Source organism: Peromyscus californicus, unplaced genomic scaffold (genome assembly GCF_007827085.1).
Source record: "Peromyscus californicus insignis strain IS unplaced genomic scaffold, ASM782708v3 Scaffold_8__1_contigs__length_139910024, whole genome shotgun sequence".
In the NCBI taxonomy this organism is placed as follows: domain Eukaryota; kingdom Metazoa; phylum Chordata; class Mammalia; order Rodentia; family Cricetidae; genus Peromyscus; species Peromyscus californicus.
This window is the reverse complement of record NW_026294606.1, coordinates 88,006,967-88,019,420: the sequence shown is the minus strand read 5'-3', so window position 1 is coordinate 88,019,420 and position 12,454 is coordinate 88,006,967. Positions and strand designations below refer to the sequence as shown.

The 12,454-nt window shown below is 53.6% G+C and overlaps 3 protein-coding genes across 8 annotated transcripts in view; 1 reads left to right on the top strand and 2 right to left on the bottom strand.

Moving 5' to 3' along the window:
- Trappc2l (trafficking protein particle complex subunit 2L) overlaps positions 1–12,454 on the top strand; it is a 56,090-nt gene that overhangs the window by 7,492 nt on the left and 36,144 nt on the right. The window lies entirely within an intron of this gene.
- Positions 382–5,606, bottom strand: Pabpn1l (PABPN1 like, cytoplasmic). Its single transcript, XM_052728268.1, has 6 exons — positions 3,270–5,606; positions 2,814–2,949; positions 2,462–2,529; positions 1,785–1,891; positions 1,608–1,695; positions 382–1,180 (listed from the first exon to the last, which is right to left on the bottom strand). Exons 1-6 carry the CDS (start codon positions 3,510–3,512, stop codon positions 1,034–1,036), a joined length of 789 nt encoding a protein of 262 aa, XP_052584228.1. The 5' UTR covers positions 3,513–5,606; the 3' UTR covers positions 382–1,033.
- The window catches only part of Cbfa2t3 (CBFA2/RUNX1 partner transcriptional co-repressor 3), a 52,869-nt gene continuing 49,268 nt past the window's right edge, over positions 8,854–12,454 (bottom strand). For all 5 annotated transcript variants that reach the window (XM_052728257.1, XM_052728256.1, XM_052728261.1 and 2 more), the window contains one exon: positions 8,854–11,666. In XM_052728257.1, the coding sequence (XP_052584217.1) occupies positions 11,397–11,666 (270 nt within the window). In that variant the 3' untranslated portion in view covers positions 8,854–11,396. The remainder of the gene's footprint in view (positions 11,667–12,454) is intronic.

Sequence of the window (12,454 nt, the reverse complement as noted above, 5' to 3'; positions counted from 1 at the left end):
GGCATAGAGGCAAAGTTATGGGGTGGAATTCTGCTCACTGTCTATTGAATCCTAAGGCAGAGCCAGAGCCCCATTTTCTGGACTCACATCCCATTACTACCCTCTCTGTGGAGCTCCATGGAGAAAGTTACAATGTAAACCTGTGTCTGAGGGAGGATCAAGCAATGAGATTTGTTACATGCTCTTAAAATAGTCAAGTTTAATAATTTATGCTTTACTATTAACACACATGCCTATTTTTCTTTAAAAGTACTTGAGTATGCCGATCTCAGCTTCCCTGGGCTTTTCCTTCCTCTCCTGCACTCTGTATCTCCCTGCCCTGTGCCTTCCCACTGTGACCTGGGGGTCTAGGCCACCTTCAAAGGCCCTTGTGGGCTGCCAGGCTTGAAGACCAGTTTGGAGTAAGTGGGAAGACCGCTGTTTACTTCTGACCCAGCTCCTGGCCCCACTTTGAAAACTGGGCCATCTTTTCAATATGGTGAGAACCATGGTGAGACGCGTCCACGGCCCCTGCAGAGAGGGAGGGAGACAAAGGCAGCTGAGTTGCCTTCAGAGGGATAGGCCTGGAGGACACCTGGGCAGGGAGCCTGTGAAGCTGCTCAGGGACTGTGGGAGGCACCTTCTCAGGCTCCCTGCTCTCTTGAGGGAGTGATTCCAGGGGAGGAGGGAGGTCTGGGGCTAGAATTTGCCACACGTGGCCCATGGGCTCAGCTACAGCCTTACCTGTACTTCAGGCCAGAGGAGCCTGCTGTGGATCCCACCCTCTATGGCCTATCACCTGCAGAGTCCTGGTGACCAGGAAGGAGTATCCCTACCAGGTAGGGAGGTTGCACAGAGGCTGTCCAGGCTAGTAGGAACCATGAGCTCTGACTCAGCCCCTTCCCAAGTGCCCTAGCCAGTTAAGGTTCATGTGAGGGGACAACAGTCCTCTCTTAGCATGATGCTGTGCAGACTGACTATAGCCAGCATCATGGTCAGGCTCCAGGAATCTTGCTGCTCAGATCTCCAGACTCAGACTCGCACTTGGGCCCACTTACCGGCTTTGTCCATGGGGTCGGAACCGCAATCTTCGATGGAGGCTGCTGTGCAGGAAGGGCTGAGCCCTGCTGCCCAAGTGTGTCCGCAGCCCACCACGATCTGTGGAGCTGATTCCTGGGAAGTTCGTCCTTTTGGGAAGTACCTGGATGGAACCCATGCCATGGTCCAAGACACTGTTCTGTACCCTTCTTGCCAGGGTGGCCTGAAGCCAGAGTCTAGACTAAGACCAAGGCTTTGGGTTCCTGACCTAGACGTACCATTTAGGCTGAAACTATCCATCCACCTTCACTTGGATGCAGCTGTGATCACATGGCATGCCTGGTCATGGCCAGCATCCTCTGGCAGAGGAGTCTGGCTCATCTCCCCAAGCCACACTAGGTCTGAGGGTTTCCATCATGCCCTAACTTGAGCAATGCCCACCCAGCTAAGATACCCAAAGGGTCAGGCTGGGTAGTTATGTGTTTTGGGGCAGGTACTCTAACCTCTCTGAGCCTGAAGAATGTGAGTTAATGTGCAAGCAAGGCTCAGTGGTGACTCACAGGTGCATGGAGACACCTGGGGAAACATACCTTGATGATCCGCCCTCGGAAGGTGCTCTCATCCAGATCCACAGCAGCCTGCACAGAGCTCTGGGAAGCGAACTCAATATAGGCATAGCTGGTGGGGAGAAAGGTGGGGAACGATGGGGTCAGCAGTGAGAGGCCAGCCCCGCCCTCCCTGCCCTCCCGCTATAGCCCCACACTGACCCCTTTGGGTGTCCAGAGAACTTGTCGCACAGGATGGTGACCCGGTGAATCTCCCCACAGGGGCTGAAGTAGGCCTCCAGCTCAGCAGCCGAGCCTCCATAATCCACCTGCTCTCAGAAAGGGCACCTGCTGTAAGTGCTGGGCTCTCTCTGTCGACCTCCTTCCGAGGCAGTTGTGGCAGAAAGGGGTTAGAGGGACCCCCAGGGTTGGTTGGCCCCTGGCTGGAAATGGGCTGAGGTTTTACCCACTCCTGCCCAAGGTTGATTGCTAAGAGCCAGTTAAGGGCTTCCTGTGTGGGCAGCTGGTTGTGTCCCAGGTATTGGCTCATGCCAGGTGTGTGGAGCGGTAAATCTCAAGGAACTTCAAACTTCAGAGCGTGTTGAGAAACCAGAATTCTTGACCTTAGCTTCAGCTGAATGGTCAAGGACTGGCCACTACGTGCCTCCATGGGTTTTGCCCAAGAGCTACAACCCACCCTTTCCTCTGCTGCAACTAGCATCAGACCTGCCCCTTCAATCTAGCCTTGGAGACACTTGAGTTTACAACCCTACAGCCTCCTACCTCAGTCTCCTAGCCAGCCCCATCCAGGGCAGACGTCGATGTGTGTACCCAGCTGAATGCCCTAATTGGAGCCAGATGCCACGAGAGGGCTGTGACCTCCCCTATCTGCTACTCACGTTGCCCACATAGACAGATCTGTGGTCAGCCTCCACCTTTTCCTTGGGGGTCCCAGGGAAGAAGTAGCCTGTAGAGAAAACCTCAGGACTATCAGGAGGACCTCATTGAGGAGCCCATTCCTCATGACCCCAGGGAAGGTCACCCAGGCTTCCAAGATCACATTGTGGGTTTGCAAGGCCTGATGCTGTGGGGTGATCTGGAATACTTCAATAGTCCTCATGTGGAGTCCATGCTGAGTACCTCTCCATTGAGAGCAGTGGGGTTTAGAGTCTTAGCTGAGTGGTCAAGGACTTGGGACAGTTGTCCATCTACCATCTGGGGACAGGGTCAGCAAGGGTCCCGGGTTCCTACCTATGGTCTCAGGGCTCAGCAGCTGTCTGACCTCAGCCCCCTCTTCCTCTGTGACCCTTCTTTGTACATAGGATGGCTCCAGTCGGGTCTCAGCATGCTCCATGGCCCACAGCTTCAGCTTGATGGCCTCCAACTCCTGCCGGTTATCCCACAGTAAGCTTGGGGTAGGTGGCCTGCAGGCCCCTCTAGAATGGAGGGCAGGTGTCTCCAGCCTGCCCCGGAAGAGTCATGGCTACTAAGGAATGACCTAGGTCATCCTGTTCTCCCCGTAGCCATAGTCCAGACTAGGGGCTCGGGGCCCAGAAGCCCCTGACACCTCCACCCCAGGACACCTCCCCCTAGTCAGAAAGGCCCGTGTGGTCTGCAGCATTGGCTCTTCCACCTCCTAGTCAGCTGTGCTCCTCACCCCCATGCCCAGGCCCATCCCTGCCTCCATGGGTCATGACGGGGTGCTACCTGGTTGTATACTGGAGACTTGGCCAGGTTTTCTTGCTTCAGCATGGACAGCAGGAAGCCTGCGTCTCCCTTTTCCTCAGCTTCCTCATCACTCTCCGCTCTCCTCTCAGCTCTTGGCCCCAAAGGGGTCTTTTCAGCCCTGCCCCAGGCCCCCCAACCTTGGGCCTCAGGATCTGAGGAGACCTTCTGGAGCCAGGCTTCAGTAGGGGGCGGGAAGAGATCATTGCTCAGGAAGGGCCACATGGTATGAAAAAACAGCAGGCTGGGCGAACCTTGGCTCTTCCGGTCTGCTCACCTCCACAGCTGCATCTGCCTTGTGGCTCTCCCTTTTAAGTCCTCATCCTGACCAGCTGCTTCCACTAAAGCACATAGGAAGGCCTCCCAGCTTGGGCCAGGCTGTTGAGGGAGAGGTGGTACTATGGGTGTCTGGATACATTGGGTCAGTTGGAGCAAGGGTCCCTGGAGAGCTAAGAGATCAGGCCTGGCCTCATCCAGAGTAGGGTTCCATATTCTGCCCTAACCATGAGTTCCTCCAAGACGCTTCCCTCCCCACCTCTACGCAGGGCACCTTTAGATGGGAGCCTATTAAACTCCGGCACTATTTAGATGATTCCTTTTGCCATAAGGGAGGCTCAGGCTGAACTGTTCAAATTGGATGATGGGTACTTGGCGGATGCAGGCAGGCACAGTGGTTTCCAGCCCTGCTCATCCGCTGCTGCCCCTCTGCGCTCACCCTACAGGACTGTTGCCAGCCTGCATCCATTGACTCCTTCCTGGGGTGTCCAGAAGAGGGGCGGACCTACTAGACACAGGCACTGAGGCTTCTTGAGTCTACTCCGCTGAGCCTCATGCTGTGCGTGTTATTGTCTCACTGAGGTTTCCACAGGGACCTTCAGGTGACTCCACGTCCTCAGATCCACAGCCACACTTCTGTGACCATGCCCCCAGGCTAGCCAATGGGACGTCTTTCTTAGAACCTGGGCTGGGATAGGAGATAGGTTTAGTGGGCTACACTGTATATGTGGAGTTTGGTGACTGACACTTCCCACAACCTGGGGTGGCTGTTGAGGTTGAGAGGCAGAGGTGGGGGGTAGCTGTGGCTGTTGAAGCCCCAGGAAACTGGGCTTCTGACCCCTAACCTGACTTCTCATGTGCTCATTCTGTTCTCCAAAGTAGCTGAAAACTATCATGCCTCATGCAATGGCCCATACTTATACTCATCCCTTGGGCCTCTGGGGCAGGAAGATCACAAGTTCATGGCCAGATTGGGCTCCTGAGTGAGGCCCTGTCATAAACAACTCCACAATAATAAAAACTGCTGTGACCTCCAGGCCTCACAAGGGAAGGGCTGTGGGACAGTCACATGACCTGAGATAAAGTAGTCCTGACCAGAGACTGAGTGGCCACTGGCCTCTTCCCAGTCCTGCTTCGGTTACTTCCCTAGGTCCTTTCTGGCAGACCTGGGCTACTCAGAGGCAGCACCCATGGCTATGCAGAAAACAAGCTAGCCATACCGGACGATCTGGACAGGGATAGACAAGGAGCCACTGCCATCCTCCACCTGTGTGTGAAGCTCTGCTGGGGTCCTGTCTGGGTCTTTCCTCTACTTCCATGTAGGAGGTAGGACATGGCAGGCTGTGTCCAAGCCAAGACCATCTGGATGGAGCCCAGTCCCTGGCCAGTCTCCCCTCTGAGCTCAGTGTCCGCAGTGGAAAAACCTTGTCACTCTCCTCCGCCTCGTGCTATCCTGAGATTGCTGACACACCAGGCCCAGTGGGGCTCCAGCCAGGCGCCTGGCCTAGGGACAGCGAGCTCACCCCCAGGCTGGCCTTCCCCACAATGCTTTCAAAAATACCCTGTGTTCCAAGTTGGGACAGTATTAATGACAGTCGCTTTCTCCAGCAAGCTACCAGCACCCTGAAGCACTATGGCCAGTAGCTGGTTCTAGAGGGATTCCCCTTTTGCCAGGACACAGCTGCCATAGGAGCAGACTGAGAGATGGGTCTTTCTGCTGTGCCTCTCTTAGGTCCTGAGTTTCCCTCAGGTCTTAAGTATCCCTTTAGGGTTCCCTCAGATCCAGTGCCCCCCTCAGGTCCTCAGTGTCCCTCAAGCCTTTAGTATATCCCTCAGCCAGGTCCCACTGTCTCCCTCATGTGGACAGCTCAAAGAACTTGGCCCCAAGAGTAAACCAGTCAGCTAGCTATAGGTCAGGCCCTTGAAACTCCCAGGGTCATTCTTGGGGTCCAAGATTTTCCAGAACTCCCCAAGGCCCAGCCTTCCAAGATGGACCCCATTTGCCAAGGATATAGCAGCAGCACATGGAGCTGAAGTTCCCTTCCTTTGTCCACCCCAAGTCTTCTGTGGTACAACTGAACACCACATCCACCCTCGTCTATACATCAGGTCTTTCAACATGGTGATCGTGTGTGCGCAACGGTCTGGAGGAGCAGCAAGCCATCATAGCAAATGCTCACTTTATTACACAGATGTAATTAACCTGATCATCATGTCCACGGCCCACGGGGCAAACATATAGGACAGCAGAGGATAGCGGTGGGTGGTATGGCACACCACCCAACATGGAGGGCTGTGGACCACAGCTTTTCACGAAGGAAACATCCAGGACCCTCCTCCCAGCTCATGCAGGAGGAAAAGCAACAGTTCCCCCAGCAGGCTAGGTGAGCCTGTGCTCTGGGCCCGACCCTTGGCCCACCCCAGATATGGTGTGAGCTGAGGGATGCTGGGCCTTGTCTGGGTGGGAGCAGGGGCTGTTCCTTTGAGGATGTGGTGAGTAGGCCACACTTTGAGTCAGATGCCACATTCTTGTTTCCCAGTCTGGGTTGCTACTCTTAAGGGCCAGCTGAATTGGAAGAAAAGGAATAGAAAATAAGATAGAGTTTTCTAGAATTTGGGGACTTGTGCAAGTTGTTGACAGACTGTCCTGAGCTTTGTCTGTGAGCTGTCTACAGGAGTGGATGGTTCCCCTGAGCCCAGCTCATCTCAAGTTTCTCTATTTTCTCTTCCTCTTGCCAACATGATGGTAACCCAGGGGTCTCCCCCATGGCTCATTTCAGGAACTTTTCTACATGGTAGGATATAGCTTCAGGAAGAACAATGGGTTATCAGGGGAGCCTGTGGATGGCCCCAAACACCTAGCAAATCCCCCCCTACCATCAGTGTATTCAGTAGGGGCAGACTGGACAGGTTCAACTCTGAGCTACTTGGGATCCTAACCGAGAAGATGGGAATGGTACCCAAGTGTCTTGATGAACAGGCCCCTAGGAGTGCCACTGTCTCAAGGGAGGCAAGCATTGGCTTGCTCTCTTCAGAGATCCCTCTTCTGGGCAGACTCCTGGTATCAAGGACTGCCCCTACTTTCAGGGAATGTGGTTGCCTAACAGCATTCCAGAGCTCCCAAGCAGGTGTGTAGACCTTCTCCCAGCTCACATTCTTGGCCCCTTCTCTCCCCAAGTAGATCCAGATGTGTCACAGCTGCTGTAAGAACTTGTCCAATCTGTCCACAATGCCTGCAGTTGGAACTCATATTTCTGGAGGTGTCTAAAGCAGGCCATGGTGGGTCAGAGCACTGAAGGGCTGTTGACTCATGGGTAGGTATTCTTAGGGCACCCCTGGCCAGTTCAGGGCAAGCAGAATGGAGGGCATGGGAGGACCTAGTGTCTTTGGTTCACTGAGGGAGCTGATACTACTCCGAGTACAGTGGGTAGAGAGTATAAGAAAGATGGATCTAGGGATGGTTGTGTGGGTGTGCCTAGAAGACATACAGACACAAGGATGGTAAGTTGGAATGGTAGGGTGAAGAGTTTGGATGGCATGAACAGGTAGGATTGGACAGGTGGACAGATGGACAGATTGGACAGGTGGAAGGATGACAGATGGAGAGGCATGAATAGGTAGAGGTGTATGGGCTCATGGAAAGATATCTGGGTAAGTCAGAAGGGTGAACTCAGGAAAGTGTCAATCTATCAGTGTGGTTAGGCTGAGGAGCAGAGTAATGGACAGACGGATGCCAGAGATGATACTTTGGTGTTAGCCTAATGATTTATTTGGAGAAACTAAAAGAGAACTTTGGGGCCCATCCTGATTCCTGTCCACTGTGGCCTATTGTGCCCATGGCCCTGCGTCCTAGTCTGTCCCTCTCTACCATCAATGACCTGAGGTCTTCTGACAGATGTCCCTGTTGACTGAATCCTTCTGGGGGCTAGCTCTTCTCACCTTGGCACCCATCAGGCAGTAGGACCTAAGCTGTGGTATATCCAGCCTGTTCCTATACACCTGTGACCATGTGTGGAACGACAGCCATTGGCCTCCATTCCTGCGCAGGTCTGTGGATGGAGCTGGAAAGACTCCTTAGGCAGCCCGTAGGCAGCAGACTGGAGAAAGGCCAGTCCGAGTTTGGGGCAGGGTTGGGCTAGGAGATGAGGAAGGGTGGGAGAGGCGGAAGGACACATGACAAGAAGTCCTAAGGTCATGAGACAGGATCTGGGATAGGCCTTGGGGGTCGGAGAGTTCTGCCTGCCAGCTGCCCTCCTCACTCAGCCTTCCTGGTTTAGCTTTGGCCTCAGAAACAGGAAGTAAAGTTGCATTTTGATTTGGGGTTTTGGGGAGCAAGGCTCTGTGAGAGCCACATCCCGTAGGGGTTTGGTTCGTGTTTGTCTGTGGTTACCAGGAGGCAGGTCCTGGCAGCTGTTCTTGGGTCCATGGTTTGTGAGCTGGAGAAGGTAGCGGGAGGGGCTCTCAGCAGGAGTCAGGGATGGGGTATCGCCCTCCCCCAGCTCTGTGTAGAGCCCCAGGCAGACTTTAGGTTGAAACCAAGGGCATGCCGTGGTTATGGCCACCCAGGGTATACCTCCCAACAAAGAACACCCATGCACCCTGTTCTTTCCAAAGTTTTGAGGTTGTTTGGTTCTGCTGTGACGTCTTTTGGTGGCTGAAGTCTGAGCACAGCACCCACAGCTTGTCCAGGGCCTTAGCCCCTGGTTTAGGAACCCCCAGCCTCCCCTCCTCGCCTCAGACGACACTGCTGACATCCAGCTAGAACTCAGCAATGTTCCTGGGTTCCCTCCTGCTGTCTCTAGGCCCAGTTCCCTCGCTCACCCCTCCCCACCCCCACCCTACAGTAGCCACCCTGATTCTGCAGTTGCCTTGACTGCTGAGCTCTTCCTCTCAGCCTGAGTGTCTATAGTTGCCAGATCTCATGCACAAGGGACTCACTGTGGTCGAATGGCATCTGACAGTTGTCTTGGGCTATCCCAACAGCTAGGGGCTCTGCTGAACCCTAAATATGTAACCTGGTTCATGGAGGCCAACTGGGCCAGGCAGCATTTTGTTGTCCCTGGTGGGCCTTTGTGTTCTTAAAAGGTCAATAAGGGTGGTATGGGTAGGGCAGGAGGTAAGTGAAGCTAAAACAAAGTGGTGGGTCTTGAGGTAAGGGACCCTCTGTGACCTCCCTCAGAATGGCTGGGCCACATAGGAGCAGGCACTCTCAAGTCCTGACACCAGGGACGTGGGTCATCAGGGAAGCCACCTCAGGACTCCCGGCCCAGACCTCTAGAGACTACAGCTCTTAAGCACAACCCGAGGGCCCAGCTTTATTTTCATCCCACAGACATGGTGCTCACCACCTCCTGCCACCCAGAGCTTTTTCCTATGAATGGCCACTGGCCGGCCCTCCTGGAAGGGCCAAGGATGCGGCATGCCACAGAGACAAGAAGCACTGCGTGAGGTGCATCTGGGAATGGAATCCGGTGATGCTTCCTGTCACGGGAGGCAGGTCTCCACCAGCACACAGACTCAGTGTTCACAGGCAGACGCTCAGGGCAACTGGTCCACTAGAAGGGCGGGCAGGAGGCCGCCATGTGTCCTGGCTTCTCTGAAACCCACAAAGATGCATCTCTGTGGGCTTGGAGGGCTGTGGCCTCAGGAACCTTGCAGAGGATGAGCTCTACCTTGGCCTTCAGAGCGAGGGTTGCTGTCAGGCTCCATTCGGGGTAGCACCAGGTTGATAGTGCCTAACAGGATCCTTCCGTATAATGTTCTCTTAAAGAATGAATTTTACAGTTGTGAAGAAATACCAGCCACCAAACAAGCCCATAGGACCACAGCTCAGATTCCTTCCAAAATGTTCCCTAAATTTCACATACTTCTGTGGGTTGTCTTAATTTCTTTTTATTTGGCAAACATCTCCTCGGTACTGATGCCGTGGTTGGGACCTCTGTGGAGACTATTTACATTCACATTAACACACGCTGCACACCTTGCTCTGGGCAGGGCCCCCCGGGGCCCAGGGTTCAGGAGCAATTCCCCCATATTGCACGCTAGGCCTGCAGCTTACTGCAGCCACACACACAGGTGCAGACCCGGACTGTGTCTGCTGTCTTTCTGTTTGGTACAGGCATGAGCCTCCTTCCTTCATTTCCTCCTTGAATCCTTGAGGGAGTCGAGCGGGTAGAGGGCAGGGTGGGCAAGGGCTGGAGTGCAGGTGGGCAAGCATCACCATCACTCTCGGGGCTGGAGACGGACACTGGGGTTGCAACACAGAGATATGTACAGCTGGGCGTGAGTCTTCCAGGTGAGGTGAGGGTGGCTGCTGGCTTTTATGTGTGTTTTTTTTTTCCTTTTTTTTTTTCTGTAAAAGTTTGAAAGAAATGACGGTAGCCACAGCAAGACACTGGGGATGGGGTGGTAGGGCTGAGATGGAGGTGGGGTGGGAATGGGAGCGCAGAGAGGTAGAGGAGGAAAAACCAAGAAAGCGTGATTCGCTGTCACCTTATGCTTTCAAAAGCAGTCAAGAATCAAACCAAAAGATTGTCACAGTTTCATTTAGGAATTGTGCTCTCTCTGGGAAGAACACTTTAGCACTTTTTTTTTTCACAAGTGGAAAATGAGTTATGAGAAGTCACAGAAGGTGTGAGGACAGATGGAGGTGTGTCTCCCTTGCATATAGGGACACACGGACATGGCCCTAGGGCAGCCCCCAACGCTCAGGCTCATGCTGACTGGGGCTTCTGGATATGGTGTTGAGGGTCATGTGGCCTTGCCGCTGACTCCTTTGCGTAGCGAGCATGCTGCCCACTAGTCAAAAAGGAACGAAGGGCTTCTTCTTGGCCCAACCCACCAAATCCCAGTGAACAAACACCCCCCCAATAAAATCAAAACCAAAATAAAGACCAACATCCAAATGAACCCAGGAATGGAAAGACCATGAAAAAATACTTTGGCAGTGATAAAAATAAATTTTGGATTTTGATTTCTTGAGTTTGCTTTTTGGATTTCCTTTGGAGCGAGGTGTGTCTGGCATCCTTGGCTGGCTAGCTGGCAAGGTAGTTTACAGGTATGTTTCCTTTGCTTAAAAAAAAAACTTTTTTGGATTTTTTTCACTTAAAGCCAAAGAGTTTGACATTAAAGAAAAGAAATAAAACCTGAAACCAAAAAATGCTTCTTGAGTTGGAAATTGAAATTGTTCTCACCATCTCTGCTGTGTGCGCCGATCCCCCTGGGGTTGGCTGGGTGAGGCAGCAACTCGGATAGAAAATCACAGTTTCTTCTCTTTCTAATAAGGAACGGGGAGAACCCCACAGTTCTTTGTCCATTTCTAAGTAGCTTGTTTGCCAACAAAACAAAATCTCCAAAAGTTCTTCACTGAAAAGAAAAGCCACCGATTAGGTTTCTCTGATTCCAGAGAAAGCATGTGGACTTTACAAAGACAGAGAGGGTCAGAGACACAGGGAGAGTCAGGGCAGGGAAACAGAGGGAGACCAAGACATCAAGAAACACAGAGGCAGACACAGAAAGAGAGACAGGAACAGAGAGACAGACACGGGGGCAGACAGCGGCAGAGCGGGTCATACTCCGCCGGTGCCGCTGTCTGCAGCTCCGCAGTGGTTTCTGAGGATGCTTGTGAAGAGAGGCTGTAGGAGGTCCTGGCAAGACCTTGTCAGGTAGCTGAGGCTGCATGGATGCAGTTTTCGTTGGATCTGTGTTTTCTTTTGGAGAGAAGCAGTAGCAGCAGTGACTCCACCTGGCCAGCTCCAGGCATCTGGTGGGCCAAGGTGGGGCCAGGAGGTTGGCAGGGCATGGCGTCCATGGGCTGGGCGTCAGATCTGGAGGTCAGCGGGGCACAGCAGCATCCAGTGGGCCTGGTGGGCCCGGAGAGCAGGGGCGAGAGGGCCCTGCTGAGCCGGCTTCACTGGGACTGGCAGTGGCATCAGGCTGTCCAGGCAGTGGGTCAGCTACTGCCGCTGCGGGGCCCTGCAGACTCTGGCCGCAAACATGGTGGTGCTTCTCCCAGTCCTTGTGCTGACAGAAGGACCCGCAGTAGCGTGCTGCATTACAACCGCTACAAGTCTCGCTGGCCTTGCGCCCGCAGTTCCAGCAGCTCTGGATGTGGAGGAGGGCAAAGGAGATGGTCAGAATGGGACAGAATGCACATGCCCAGATAACCTGCCCACTGCTGAAAAGGAGAGGGGGGGGTGAGGGAGGGAGGGAGGGACAGAGAGACAGAGAGAGTTGCAGGGGAGAGCTGTGCATCCACGCCCAGCTGCTAAAACCCAGTTAGGGTTTCACCCAGGAAGAAGAAAGGAGGCAACTGAGCTGTCTGTCCTTTTGGGAGGAGAGGTGCTCATTGACCAGGATTCCCTTTTCTGACTGTATTTCCCTCGGGATGGCTGGAGATCCCTGTAAGGTGGCTGGGCTGTGGGACTGGGAGGCTGCCCCTGCTTCAGGAATCAAAGCCTACTTCTTGTCTCTATTTGGCTCCTAAAGTCTCTGGCCTCACCCCTGCCTGCTGTTCCCCAGCTTCTGCTGCTCCGCCCAGGAGGGCCTTGCTGGACTCTTCATCAGGATGGCTCTGATACTTGATGGCTCCCCTTCCTCAGGTCCGCTCGGATGTCACATCTAGTGATGCACTTCCCAAACTATCCCCACCTCCAAATACCCAACACTCTAGTTGGCTCTTTCCCTGTCTCATGACAGCTCTGAGGTCCTGTGTGCATATGCATGTGTGCATGAACACATGAGTGTGTGGGTACATACGTATATGTGTGTGTGTGGAGGCCTGAGGACAATCTCTGCTATTATTCCTGAATACTGTCCACATTATTTTAAGATAGGGTCTCTCATTGGCTAAGAGCAGTGGTTCTCAACCTGTGGGTCTTGACTCTTTTGGG